Consider the following 15,608-nt stretch of genomic DNA (forward strand, 5'->3'; position numbering starts at 1 on the left):
CCTAAAGCAAATAGGAATCAAGGATGACAACTGCTATTTGAAGAATATCTGCTATCAAAACTAAACATCCACTGCCAAAGAACATGCAAATATATGTATTATGAACATTGAGGCAGCAACTTACATAAGTTTTTAACTTGGAAATAATTTTGAATGAATAATAATTGTTTTAAAAACAATCATTATGCAGCTATCAAGGGGGCTCGATCCACATAATTCTTCACAAAATAGTGACTCCAAACTGAATGCAAATAGAATATGTGAAACTCAATATAACTTTCACTCTTCGAGAACCAAATTAAAGGTGCTAAGAAAAAATGAGACAGGAAAGGACTTTTTTTTCATCATATTCAATTTATCAAAGTGAGGTTGTGCATTTCTAAATGAAATTCATGTCAAAAAAGAAAGGAGAGTTTTTGATCATAAGAATAACAACTTATAGAATCAAATAACTTAAAAGAAGGAAGCATCTTAGTCAGAGAAAAACAAAACTTAAGCTTACTGTAAAAGTTCAAATTTATATGCTTATCTGTTTTCCCTAATTCAAGTAGCTAAATCTCCAGCCCGCTGCAAGAGTAAGTTCATTCACTGGATGACCCTATCATAAGCAGCATCTTCAAGCAAGTCTGTCCACCCTAATTGAAGAACTGGTAAAGAATGACGAGAATTTATTAGATTTAAATGGGTGTTAAATTTGTACAGGAAAAGGGAAAAGCTTTCAGATATGGAATTAATAAAGCAGCATCCGCTCAAGATTCGTTCATGCATTAAAGCTTAAATCAAAGAAAGCAAGAAAAATTGTGTTGTGTAATTAAAATGACCAAAAATACAGCCGTAAGCACTCACCTTAAAGAACTTTTTTTCTTCCATTCGGCATATTAGTATCATTGAGTTTCTGCTTCTGTATAACAACGGGTAAAAATATCATAAACGGAGACTGACTTCACTTGTGAACTCAACTCTTTTGCTCCGACCTCAGTCTGGATCTCATGCTTGTCCCTCACAAATTTTTCTTTAATTTAACTGGTCAAACAAAAAGAATATGCACAAAGACGATCTAGATCGATCCGAACGTTCAGAAACCAACAGAAACCAAGATGGCCGCACTCGGACGATGAAAGACTGGATCCTAGCACCCGTGTTTTGGCGGTTTTGGCGCGAATTTCTGAACGCGGCTTCCAAACTCTCTTCATTCGTTCAATCACAACAAAGATAAAGATAGAGATGACGTGTAAAAGCTGAAAAGACAAAAACAAGACTATATTTTTCCCTACATCGATTTGTAATCATAGCCTTTTCTTCGATGAAGTTTTCATTTTTAAAATAATCAAAGACTGGCTGAAAAGGTAAGTGCTATCCTTCCTTTAATTTTGAAATGGGCCTTTTGTAGAAACATGTTGATACTGGTGAGTTTTAGAAAGGAACTACATTTAAGCAATAAAAAACGTTTTCCGTGTTTGCATAGCCTGATATAAACACGAGAGGGGTTGGGAGAATTCGAGACAGTTTTGCAAACCCGAGACGAAGTCGAGGGTTTGCATAACTGTCGAGAATTCTCCCAACCCCTTGAGTGTTTATATCAGGCTATGCAAACACAGGAAAAAAGTTTTCTATTGCTTTTATAAAATAACTTTCCCGAGAAAAAAAAAGCAAAACGCTCTTGCTAAGGGCATTGATTAAAAGAGAAATTCTTACCAGTCGCGAAGTCTTGTACACGAAGCTTGTACGCGTAATCAGTCTTTGTTTTGCAAATAAGATGCTTTCCAAAATACGGGTTTTTCTCGCTTAAAATGTCAGCTCAAGCGAAAAAAAATTGACACAGCATGTTTCTAAAGATTTTCCAAGTTTCAGCCGACGAGGAAATGGGTAAATAAAGTCAACTTGTCGAGTTTTTCAACTCAAAACCTTTTTCAAATTCGTGCTTGCGTGATTAGCGCGCGGAAAGCCAAACAAGTTGGCGTCACAACCATGTTTACATACTCTCATGCAAACAGGCCTCTCGGCCAATCAGAGCGCGCGTACTATCTTAGTTATTACATAGCTGTATAGCCTCTTCTCTGCTTCTTATTTTTTTTTACTATAAACAGGTCCTACGTTCATTTGAAGTTGAGCTATTAAGCTAGTGAATTGTATTAAACAACAACTGTGCAGCAAAGTCCTTGTAATGAACACTTTCAGTTTATATATGGTCCATAATACAGGATTGATAAAACAAGCCTTTTTGTCTATTTAACCGTCGTACATGTTGTTTGGAGTATCTGATCTGGATTCTTGATTCCAGGTACTACATTTCAGTCCTTAATTGCGCTGTATTTTCGGGATTGTAAGGCCAAGGATTCCAGATTCCCTTACAAGGGGCGAGTTTTTAATAACTCAGTGATTTACTAAAATAATTCATTGTTTTGGATGCACGCCCTCATGGTATTAAAACTTAATCCTTAAACACCTTTTTATCTAACAGTAACAGTACAGTATTTCTTACAGTTTAGGACTTTTCTTTTCTGTTTTAGCTTGTAACAAGCACACCTCTCATCTGTTCTTTATTTCAGATTTTTATTTCAAATTGTTGTGAAACTAAATAGCTACTTCTTTTTATCACCTACCTGACTATGAAAACTACTTAACTAATGAAGTTAAATACTTTTTTATAAACAGTAACAAAGACTTCTGTAAAAATGCCTGTGTCTTGATGGCCAAGCTGAATCAAGCACTCAGTATATAGCATTCATGCATATCATGCCAGTTCATCTGACAAAAAGTTTGTGGTTATTTGAAGACTACCAATGTGAGTATCTCTACACTTTTTTAAGTTATATAGACCATCATCAATCAGGATCCAATTTATTTTGTGTAGTTTTATATGAGATATTAGCTAATTAAATAATTAGACGTATTTACGCTGTATTAGCTAGGAAAATAATAAGATGTATTTACCTGTGTTCTTGTTTCTTTATGAGTTGTTGTGGAAGGGATTTGAATGAGATCAGAGACGGCAAACATTGCTAGCTGTTGCTCAGGTATCAAATGGTTGTTTGTCTGGTGCTTCATAAATAGGATGCAACAGTTACGTATCAAGTTCCAATATTGTTAACTATTAACTCTCCATGGTAAAGAGAAGAAGAGAGAAAAGAGACAATAAATTATTAAGGGATGAAACCTAAATAAGGGCAATTTTTTTTTAGACATAATTCCCTTGTTACTCAACAAAATCGGCTAGTATCCCACACCTCCATTGATTAAAGGTTAAATTATCCGCTGTTGATTGTATTGTTTGTTTTGATGCCCATTGTTCCGCTTAGAATTGTGTTGTTTTTAGAGGCTACTTTTCGTCCGTACTGTGACTACACTTGACTTGACCAGAAGCAAATTTGTCATAAACATGTGCTTTGTCAGGATGATTCTATTGTTCTCGTCACAGTCACTTTTGTTTTGATTTGACAACTTGATGTGTGTCAGAAGTAGAAAAACAGACCATACCACACGGAATGCGCGAGATACATTTTAACACTCATGTAGTAAATTCTAATGTTTTAAACCAATTTGTCACTGATGAAAAGAAAAAATGTCCAATAATACTGTGACAAGGATCACTTGATAGCAATCTCTTGGTAAAAATATGCTATGATCGTAATAATAATTTCTGTTCTCTTATACCTGGACAGCATTTGAGGAAAATACCTGAAAAATATAATTGGACTCACAAGTAATAAAATTTTAAAACAACATTTCAATACTACCACGAACAGGAGATTGATTCATATAATGTCAAGTGTCCCTGAGATTACAGTCAAAGGCTGCTGGTCGCCAGATCAAGTTTCCATGCGCATTTCCATGGGTGAGACTGGTCAAATCAAGTGGAGTCATATATATATCGTACAAATACCCGGCTACAGTTGAGTTTCATCCTTTGTCTCTTTTCTCTTCTTGTGGCCGTTAAATTGAAATCCCAGACAAGCAAACATTTGATACCGGCAATGTTAATTATAACCATCTCCTGATCGGATTCAAATCCCTTCTAATTTAAAATGACTCATATATATACAGGAACACAGGTAAATAAATCTTATTTTATTAGCTAATACAGCTTAAATGCATGCGTTCAGGTTCCCTGTGACTTGGGGACAGAAATCAGACTTCAACATTAATTTTTTGTTTGGGGAGTGGAGGGGAGATCTCTGGCAACATGCAGCTGCCAGGTAAACTCCTCCCATTTCAGAGGGTTTTCCAAAGGTTCTGACCCTGTGAAAAATGCCCTGTTCACAGGTTTTGACATTTTATACGCAGTGAAAAACACTGTAAAAGTTCACAGGTTTTTAAGGTGGCTCGACTGGATTTTTTTAGGGGGATACCTCCCAAGTTTGAGCCTTAACTACGTCGGCATGAGTAAAGATATGGAAAAAAGGTTACCGCAACTGTATTATATAAAGATGAAAATTTCTTATGATCTGGGTTTTATTGCAATCGGAGTCTCCATGGCAATGTAATGACGCCATTACGTTTTTCATTTATTGTTGTGTTTCTCTGTACCAGAAGTTTTTTGAAGAAATCGCTTGAAGGAGTATGTACCTGCCATAATTGCCGCCATTATGGCAAAGATTGAAGAAATTCTATGAGAGCGTTTTCGAAATATTTTGAAATGCAGATTTAAGAATCACAAAAACAATGAAATAGCATGCTAGCCGCTCAATTCGCTAATATTGTAAGAAAATGATAAGCTTTGGGAACGCGGCTTCATCTCATAGTGGATTGATTCCATTGAAAACTGCCTACAAAAAAAAGAGGGGAACTGTTCTGGGCGATCGCGAGTAAGAAGGATTTTATTAACTTGCATTCAGCTGCTTTTGATACAGTTTTTGGAGGTAATTTGGTCCATGCCTAAAAATTTCGCATTTTTCCAAAAACCGCTCGATAAATTTTTTTATAAATTCGACAATTCCGAGATCAATCGTCAAGAAATATTCCCTGCAAGTTTTAAGAACATTGAAAACAGGGAAGGCTTTTAAACAGGGCCTCAAATATAGCCAATTTTCCCCTCAGATTTTGTGTTTACAAGCGAGCGTCCTCATTATTCACTTGCATTGTTTTCAAGTTTCATATACACGTGCACATTTAGCAAAAAGACAGAATTTGCATCAAAAAGGACCCTCCGTTAAATCTCCGGGATATGCTAATTACCGGGTAAAGAGGTTAGTGCTACATTATAACATCAGAGCAAATCTTTGTGAGAGTTTCTGTGATGTTATAACCCGAGTAAGATAATAAGTATTGCATCCTACACGATGAGCCGAGACGTTCACCGTTTCGGCTCTCACTGCTATCTGTGACGACAAGCCAATTATTGGCATATACCGGATATTTCTTCGGAAAGTAATCGAGAGTTTTTTTTTTTATGCAAATTTATATCTTTTGCTAGTTGTGCACGTGCATATGAAACTTGAAAACAATGCCAGTGAATAATGAGGACGCTCACTTGTAAACACAAAATCTGGGGGGGAAATTGGTTATGTTTGAGTCCCTACTTAAAAGGCTTCCCTGTTTTCAATGTTCTTGAAACTTGCAGGGAATAGTTCTTGACGATTGATCTCGGAGTTGTCGAATTTATAAAAAAATTTATCAAGCCGTTTTTGAAAAAATGCGAAATTTTCAGGCATGGACCAAATTACCTCCAAAAACTGTATCAAAAGCAGCTGAATGCAAGTTAATAAAATTCTTCTTACTCGCGATCGCCCAGAGCAATTCCCCTCTTTTTTTGTATGCAGTTTTCAATGGAATCAAACCACTATGAGATGAAGCCGCGTTCCCAAAGCTTATCATTTTCTTAAAATACTAGCGAATTGAGCGGCTAGCATGCTATTTCACTGCTTTGATGATTCTTAAACTGCATTTCAAAATATCTCGAAAACGCTCTCATAGAATTTCTTTAAACTTTGCCATAATGGAGGCAATTATGGCAGGTATATACTCCCTTAAGCGATTTCTTCAAAAAACTCCTGGTACAGAGAAACACAACAATAAATGAAAAACGTAATGGCGTCATTACGTTGCCATGGCGACTCCGATTGCAATAAAACCCAGATCATAAGAAATTTTCATCTTTATATAATACAGTTGTGGTAATCGTTTTTCCATATCTTTACTCATGCCGACGTAGTTAATGCTCAAACTTGGGAGGTATCAACCCCCAAAAATCCAGTCAAGCCACCTTAACAGGGTCTTTCACAGGTTTTTTAACAGGGTAAAAATTCACAGGGTTTTTCACAGGGTTTTGCATGGGTTCTGATCCTGTGAAAAATGCCCTTTTCACAGGTTTTGACATTTTCTACCATGTGAAAAACAATGTGAAAGTTCACAGGTTTTTAACAGGTTTTTCACAGGGTCTTTCAAAGGTTTTTTCACAGGGTAAAAACTCAGAGGGTTTTTCACAGGGTTTTGAATGGGTTCTGACCCTGTGAAAACTACCCTTTTCACAGGGTCTCAACAGTTTTACACCCTGTGAAAAAGGTGTGAAAAACATGTGAGAAAACATGTGAAATTGAACAGTTCACATGTTTTTTCACAGTTTAATTCACAGGTTTTTCACAGCATTTTCACATGTTTTTATCCAATAGTGGGCCGGGAGGCACTTATTAGACAAAAGGCATTTACTTCAGAGACGGAGTCTATCAGATCATTTATGGTCAATTCAACATTAAAACAATTTGGATGGTATCAAAAAGGTTTAATGGAAACTGCCGGGTGAAGATCTTTACTGGGTTGTATTTTACAGGATTTAATACACAAATCTTGGGTCATCTGATCAGAAGTAGTTTCTTATATTCAATTTGCAGATTTACCTCGGAGATCAGGTCAAAACATTCTACTTGAATTGAATGACCATACTTCAAAGTAAATACTGCCAAAAGCAGAGGGTTTTTTTTGTAGTTTTTAGCTTTCAAATTCAAAATGAATGCCAATTCAAAGCAAAGTATAAAGCACCTTTCTAGGTTTACATTTAAAAGTTTGACAAAAGCATTTTAATAAAAAAAATAATAAACACATGACAATCATACAAGCCACCAAGACAAAGATTGAAGTATTATTTTACTAATAGTCTATCGTAAAGAATAATGTACATATGGGATGGTCGACTTTTACTTGGAACCCTGATAAGACAGGAATGATTTGAACAAGGCAGGGTGACAAGGGGGAGTTGGTATTCTAATCAGAGGCAGGGTTTAAACTTAATTTTTCTCCAGTGGTGATGTTTTTTAAGTAAGTAGTAACTTCACTCCCTCCGTTATATTTTCTGCTTGCTTGGTAGGACTCAAAAAAGTCTCATCTAGTAATCCCGGACAAGTAGACTTTCTTGCTGGGTAAGTAACTTTTAAAGCTTACTTGCTGCCCAAGGGCAAAGATCCAGACAAGTCACCCTCCAACAAAATCATTAACTAAGACGAGTAAGAAGTGGGCCCAGGCAAGCAAACTGTGAGAGCTGCTTCCCTATTTTTTCGAGCCCTGGCGGGGTTAAGAGCCTCTCGAAAAAACCCAGTTTTTCTTTGTACTCCTTGAAAAAAGGTGCAGCTCAAAAACATGACATCATTCGCTGCCCTAACGATGTAGGTTAAATATGCACAGGTGCTAAATCACACCAATAGCCAGTGGCTGACATAAAACCTGCTTTCATTCTTTTTCTTCTACCACAATGGCATATTTCTACGGAAGAAAGAAACAAAAAAAAAAACAATTCATGTTTTGATCATGACCAGCCCTACCTTGCCATCTGTAGAAAAGTAATTTGCACGTCTTCTGATATGGAATGGGGATGTCAATGGTAATATCATGGAAAAAACACGGCTTGCAAGGGCAGTTTGATGGCAGAGGTGGAAAGTTGTTTTCTCTGTAACCTGCAATATAAAGGTTAATACATGTAAAGATCTAATTTAATTTATTATTTCATTTATTGTAATGCTACTAGAAGAAATTTTAAAAAAATTGTTGAAATTGTGATGAAAATTAGTATTGGGTACCTTCGAGTGATGGAAAAGTAATACAAAATTAGCCTTTAGAAAACATTAATTAACTTAAAAGTTGTTTTTACAAGGATATCTTCTAGTAGTGCCTGTTGGTCCCTGGTTTATAGATAACCCTCACATTTAAAGGCCCATTGCGAACCTTGGTGCATTGTGCACCGCAACCACAAATCCTGAGAATTTTGTGTCCCACGAAATTACTGATAGTTGTGAAAGGCTTATTTCTGCAAAGATTTGGTATTTGATCAAACCCTGGTTCGAACAGCTCTGGCGATCAGTTCCAAAAAAATTTTTATCCGTTCAAACAGATCTGGTTATCCATTTGAAAAAGCAATGACATCTGTTTGAATAACTCAGGCTATCCGTTTGATAAAAACTGTCATCAGTTCTAATGGCTCGGGCTTTCCATTCAAAAAAGGAAAGGCTCGGCTAACAGCTCGAAATCAATAATTGATTTCGATCTCTCGGCTAACAGCTCGAAATCAATAATTGATTTCGATCTGTTAGCCGAGCCTTAAGTTAATTAATGAAGTTGCGCCCCTGACAATAATATTGTTTTGAACAGATAACTTGAGCCGTTCAAACAGATGACAATTATTGTCATCCCTTTAAACAGCTCAAGTTATCTGTTCAAAACAATATTATTGTCAGCCGCACTACTTCATTAATTAACTTAAAAGTTGTTTTTACGAGGATGTCTTCTGGTGGTGCCTGATGGTCCCTAGTAATTTAATTTTACCTCAGGTGGGCAAAGAAAAAATCTCAGTTTATGAATAAACCTTACACTTAAAGGCCCATTGCCAACCTTGGTGCATTGTGCGCTGCAAACACAAATCTCGCAAATTTTGTATTGAAAGAAATTACTGATAGTTGTGAAAGGCTTATTTCAAGGACTGCCTGGATTGAGTGATTTCTGATAAAACGCTATAATTATTCTCCCAGGAGTCACATAAGGCCTTATTACACATACAGTGTAACTCTCAAATCTTACATCCAGGACAGATCATTAACACTTTAATATTCACTGATTTTTGTACTACGAGAATCATGTAGCACAGAACAGGTAGTTGGACAGGTAAAGGTCAGTACACACTAGGCAACATGTTGTAGCAACATGTCACAATGACACATCGCAGCTATAAATCGCTTTGCATGTACTGGATAATTTTTTATGAAAATCTTTGTCTCTACAACAGAATTTTGTCACTGCAAAAAGTTGCACAGATTCAGTCTGATTATGTTTTTTGCAACTTGTTGTGGAGACAAAGATTATTACAAAAATTCTCCTGTACACACAAAGTGATTTGTCGCTTTGATGTGTCACTGCAACATGTTCCTGTAACTCATCATGCAACCTGTACATATATATAAGCCAGAGTGATCTGTCGACACAGTGGGTTGCTGCAACTTTTCACCTGGTGTGCTCTGACCTTAAAGACCTGTAAGAAGTATGACTTAATGTTTTTGATCAGCCAAAATGAACATGAAAATAGAATATTCTGAAACCCTACTGTTCAGTACCTCCAAACTGCATTCTGTGTAACTCCTGCTCTTTTCTCTGCAACTCTGCTGCCGTGCGCTCTAATTCCTACAACATAAAGATACAATAATACTGTATACCATTTCACTAATAATATATAATAAATAAATAAAATAATGATTTAGGGCTGGTTTTCACTACTAACAGAGTCAGAGTTGGAGTCGTAAGTGGAGCCTTAAGAGCGCTTATGACCTAGTGAAAAAAAAAAATCGGTGTCGAAAGCGGAGTCATAAGTGCGATGGAATTGGAGTCAGAAGAATCAGAATGTTTCCATTTCTTCAGACTCCGCTTACAACTCTGTCGCATACTTTCTGCTTATGATCTAGTGAAAACCAGATTGTTGGTGTCCAAAGCAGAAGCAGAAGGATAAACCTTGATCACAGTGCACATTCCCACGCTTTGTGATTGGTTTATAGGTCTTCCTCTTCTGCTTCTGACTCCGACAATCTCGTTTTCACTAGATCAAAAGCAGAACGCAAGCAACACAGTCGTAAGCGGAATGGGAATGCTGTTTTCACTAGATCATAAACTCCATGTTTCTGATTACGACTCCGACTCCGTCGCTAGTGAAAACCAGCCTTTAGAGGTAGCATGTCCACATTTCATTTGCCTTATTCCTGGTTGAATTGGAATTTGGAAATGTTGGTTTTTGAAGAGAGGGGAAAACCAGAGTACCAGGAGAAAAACCTCTCAGAGCAAGGGAGAGATCGAACCAACAACAAACTCAACCCACAAATGTCTGGTGTTGACACCAGGATTTGAACCCTGGGCCACATTAGTGGGAGGCGAGTGCTCTCACCACAATGCCAACCTTGTGTTTTTTCTAGCCTTTACATTTTGTAAACACTAACAACAATAGTAAATTACTTGATTGAAAAAAATGGGCATGGATGTCATGCAAAGAGGCAACTAAGACCTAAAGGTATGACCTAAAGAATTAAGCAGATCTCAGAAATCTAAGGGAGATAATTATATTATTTTCCCCCTATTGTTCAATTTCCTCAATCTGCATATTCTTCATATCTCACTCAGCCTCATCCAAAAACATCATTATATTATAATTACTAATCACATATTTGTGTGCAATGATACGATAAATAAGCATTTCCTTTCAAGCAATCCTTTTTCTTTCCTTTCTTTTTATAGGCCAGAAAAGTTATCTTACTCAACACAGTGTGCACTATGCTTCAGTGGGCTCTTTGTTAAATCTAGATTTCTCTAGCAATATACTCTGCGATTTTGCATTGCTACCGACATTTGTGACAATCTCAAGAAAATGTTGCATATTAAAGCATATAGAAAAAGGAATTACTGCAAAGATCACAAGCAACAACTCAAAAGTCCTTGTTGGCCTAAACTTGTCAACTGCACTTTCTTGTTAAAGTGAATCAATTACCATTACCCTTATTTGCACAAAATCTTTTTGCTCTTCAATGTTTGTCATGATTACAGTATACATACCTCCTGACTTTTTCTCAAGTTTTCTTGCTCCTCTTCAACCTGCATATAAAGTATAAATAGAATGAAAATATAACAATATTGCATGTTATAATAATGCACCTTAGGTAAATTAATTTTACCAGTTTATTGTTCTTAATGCAAGCTTCGCCTCTTTTTTGCCTAAATGCTGGCCAGAAAATTTCCCAGAAATTTTAAAAGCAGAAGAAGAAAAAAATTTAAGTAGGCAGCAATATCATCAATAGAAAAGAGCAACCATGGTAGGGGGTACATGTAGGTATGGTAGGGGGTTGGATGCCTTTCATTCAAAGTTTAACATAAGTTTGCTTTTAGCGAGCAAAATTGTTGACAAAACTATAATGTAAGTCATGGAAAAGGTTCTTTCATTTGGCACCAAACATCTAGGCGAGATAATGTTAATTTTGTTTTTCAGATAGAAATTAATCATTAAGGGGTTTGTCGCCTGAGATAAGAAAATTGCCTTTCCGGCCCCCCAAATGATATATTTTTTTTATAAAATAACTAAGATAGTACGCGCGCTCTGATTGGCCAAGAGGAGTGTTTGTATGAGAGTATGTAAACAAGGTTGTGGCGTCAAGATGTTTTGCTTTTCGCGCGCTAATCACGCAAGCACGAATTTGAAAAAGTTTTCGAGTTCAAAACTCGACAAGTTTACTTTATTTACTAATTCCTCCTTCGGCTGAAACTTGGAAAATCGTTACAAAGAAGGTGTGTCAATTTTTTTTTTGCTTAAGCTGACAGTTTAAGCGACAAAAATCTGTATTTTGAATAACATCTTTTTGCAAAACAAGAACTGATTACGCATGCAAGACATCGTGGACAAGACTTTGCGACTGGTAAGAATTTCTCATTTAATCAGTACCATAACAAACAGTTTCGTGTTTTTTCTTGGGAAAGTTATTTTATAAAAGCAATAGAAAACTTTTTTCCTGTGTTTGCATAGCCTGATATAAACACGAGAGGGGTTGGGAGAATTCTCGACAGTAATGCAAACCCTCGACTTCGTCTCGGGTTTGCATCACTGTCTCGAATTCTCCCAACCCCTCTCGTGTTTATATCAGGCTATGTAAACACGGAAAACGTTTTCTATTGCTTAAATGTTATGTAATTTTTACTATCATAGACCGATTGCAAATATGGAGATGTATGCACAAAAGTGAGCCTTATCGGTAGCACCTGTTGCTGAGGGTCTTTCTTCCTTTCCTTCTGCTTCAAAAAAGTAAGTTGTTTACATTTTCTCAAAGCATTTCTTTTAAACTTCTGTCAGGGAATTACCTAATTGTGGGTAAAATATACTTGAAATATCTTTCCTTTACACTTTAAAAGTGATATCTAGGTCAGGGTTACGATACAGTTTGGTTTAAGGCAGCCTTTTTTATGCCCTTATTTTTCATGCATAGAATGCACTTCGACACAGCAGGTGCGAAGCATTAGGACAGAATAGTCATCAAACAGGTGTGAAAGCCGCTCATGCAGAACTGCTTTTTAACTGATTATGTATCATCGACTCAAGGAATAGCTTTAATTTGTTATCCTTCTCCACACCGTTATTGCAAAGAGAATTTCTCTTCTGATACGAATCATGTTCTATCGGACCTCCTAATTAATTAATTGACTTACAACATCAGATTGTCAAAGCCAAAAAGCTCTTGTGAATTCTTAAGTATTCTAGCTAGGAAAGCCCTTACAGGTGCATTGCTGGATAATAGAAACTTAACTTACCTTTAACCTCAAAGCATCAAACCAGCTGTCAAATGCAAGCTAACACAACTGAAGGTAGTCTTCAATATAAACTTAAATATCATAAAAAACTATTTGTCTCAGGACCGCATTCAGCGCTGGTTGAATCGAAAAAATAACACAAGGTGAGTGGTCTGCAATTAAAAGCAAAAAAGGCCTACTGCAGCATAGAAATGGGCTATCAATGTTTTGTTGTTGTTGTTTTGCTTTTCATTTTCTTTCCAAGTCATATTTTGGGCAAGGAGCGGGTTAATTCGTTTTAATCCACAATTGAACACAATATATCTAGGGAACTTTGTTTAGTCTTCTGATGAACTGTTATAATTAAAAATGTGCCAGAAGAATTAAGCTACTTTTTAGCATACTTAAATTAGCACTTCAAGACTGAACCTTGCTTTTCCACAAGCCATGTTAACATAAGCTGTGCAGTCAATGTTTCTGAACTCTTGACCCTCTCCTTATAACTGTTTAAGCAAGTTTTCAAGCATTTTTCTTTCGCGTTGTTCATTTTGAGTAAGCTTTCCTATCTGGAGCAATCAATTTGGTCTTCATGTCACTGACTGAAAATATAGGCAAAATAAAGGCGGCTTACACTGAGCAGTGACAAAGCACTGACCTAGATATACATGCACTGTAACACCTAAAGTTTTAAGAAAAGATCACTCAAATAAATTTTGTCCAAAATTAGGTAATTTCTCAAGAGATCTTTGAGAGAAACGCTTTGAGAACACGAAAACAACACACTTTCTTGAAGCAGAATATTTAGCAAATTTTACCCTTAGTAACTGTTGCTATCAAAAGGCCTCACTTTTGTGCATACGTCACCATATTAATTTTCGCAATCAGTCTACTGATCATATTGTTGATAACAAGATTGTTATTAATTTGCTATGACATTACATGAGGGTTAAATACAAGCACACACCACATAAGGGGGTGGTTCCTCTTTAGTCTGAAGAACTGCAGGCTGCGATGCAGCAGAAGGTGATGCTGACGGCTGTCTTGGAGCTGGTGGTGGTGCAGCTGGAGTTGTCTTCAACTACAATAATAAATTGCAAACAAAAAAACATTATTATCAGGAATACATTTATGTCAAAATCTAGCTCCTATAAATCTGAAGTTGGAAATCTTATGGATAAGAAATAACCATAAGGTCAGGAGAAGCTCTTTTTCCCCTGCCCTAACATTTCATCATGGCTTCCTCGAGCACAACCTTTGATTCTCACAATTTTCAAGTGAAGAACTAAGAACCCTAGCAATGATTATATCAGTGCAAAACAATAAACAGGGCTGTCACTACATGTAGTATTAACAGTTGCTGGGTGTTTGGGATCAGTAGGTGGGGAATTGAACAGCTAAGAAACCAATCAATCAATCAATAATCTTTATTTATACACGATAAGTATTAAAGTGACGCTTCACTTGTGGGGTCGTGTCTAAATAATTAAATAAGATAACTAATGAATTAGAAAATAAATAGGATATACACCAGCTAAAATCATATAGCTACTTACTACATACAAGTCTAAAACGATAAAAGCTTAAAATTCTAAAGTACAAGGTGGTACTCTAGTATCGACTAATTATTAACACTAATTATACTTAAAATCTTCCTCCCTTCTGGTTTAATGTTTGAGGGGAGATACAGTCGAAATCTAGGTGTAGCAGAGTCTTTGACCGTCTTGCCATAATCACATATTTCTTAACATTGTCTGAAGATATATCTTCATTGAGTTGAGGAACCAACGTGTTCCAAACTATTGCTCCTCTACGAGCTACAGAGTTCCTCATGTAGTTGGTGTTAAAACGAGGGACATCAATTTTCAGTTTCTTCCTATAAAAAGTAAGTTGATATCGCTTGATGTTATCATTGTTCTTAATAATAGCTGACATAGCGTCTGGAGTCAGGTTATTGTGGATTTTATACATAAGCTTAGCTAAGCTAATTTTATACATAAAGGCTAAAGAAGACCAATTAGCCTTTTTCATAACATCTGCATTAGATATCTCCCAAGGTAGCTCAAAGATAATTCTCGCAGCTCTACAATGCAGTGCTTCTAATGCCTTAAAACCCTCCTTATTTGTGAGGCCTCCCCATACTGATCATGATATACCATATACAATCGACGGCATAATAACTCTAAAATACAAGTCTAATAACATATTCTTTGGAAGAAATTTGCTACGTTTTAACAAGTTTAACTTATCAACAAAGCCTTTTTTAACAACACTAACATGTTTAGACCAGTTTAGTTGATCATCTATCAATACGCCTAATAGACGAGAGTGAGTAACCCATTTGATGGTGTGCTGGGCCAACGTTAACTCTTTCAATGGGCCAGTGAATCTTCCACGATGGAGGATCATTGCTTGAAACTCTTTCGGTTCTATCTTCCTTTTGTCTTCTATATGAAAGTACAGTCAAATCCCCTAAGCCCTAAGAGTGATCAGCATCAAATTTCTCCCTGTAATATCAATGCTTTGTGAAACAGAGTGGTTATGGGAATTAAGGATATGATCACACAAGATGAATTTGCTTGATATTTTATCAAATTCTCCCCACTACTTCCATAGGAAATGAATAGGGGCAACAAATGAGAATTCAAATTTTGATCTTAGGGTGTAAAGGGTTAATACACACATAAAGAGGGGCCATAGAATGTTTACACATAAAAGTTTGATAATGTACAGGCTAGGGACAAGACAAACTGTCTATAATAACAAGGTGTCTGTCTTAAGTGGGTGTGGGTCCGTGTAAAGCGGGGTTCAACTGCAGCAGGTCATCCTCATAGTACTGTAGCTGGGAAAAAACCCAAGCCACTGGCCCTAAGCAATAGCAA

General features: G+C 36.5%; 1 protein-coding gene and 1 long non-coding RNA gene across 2 annotated transcripts in view; one reads left to right on the plus strand and one right to left on the minus strand.

The window, feature by feature from the left end:
- LOC140936520 (secretory carrier-associated membrane protein 4-like) overlaps positions 1-15,608 on the minus strand; it is a 43,448-nt gene that overhangs the window by 18,783 nt on the left and 9,057 nt on the right. Inside the window, exons 3-6 of the mRNA XM_073386005.1 lie at positions 13,694-13,807; positions 11,011-11,049; positions 9,531-9,597; positions 7,752-7,883 (exon numbers count right to left, since the gene is read on the minus strand). Of these exons, the coding sequence (XP_073242106.1) occupies positions 7,752-7,883; positions 9,531-9,597; positions 11,011-11,049; positions 13,694-13,807 (352 nt within the window). The remainder of the gene's footprint in view (positions 1-7,751; positions 7,884-9,530; positions 9,598-11,010; positions 11,050-13,693; positions 13,808-15,608) is intronic.
- LOC140936521 (uncharacterized) lies at positions 1,264-2,715 on the plus strand. The gene is made up of 2 exons (XR_012165393.1): positions 1,264-1,346; positions 2,656-2,715. It is a non-coding gene; the product is annotated as an uncharacterized lncRNA (long non-coding RNA).

Source organism: Porites lutea, chromosome 5 (genome assembly GCF_958299795.1).
Source record: "Porites lutea chromosome 5, jaPorLute2.1, whole genome shotgun sequence".
Taxonomy (NCBI): Eukaryota; Metazoa; Cnidaria; class Anthozoa; order Scleractinia; family Poritidae; genus Porites; species Porites lutea.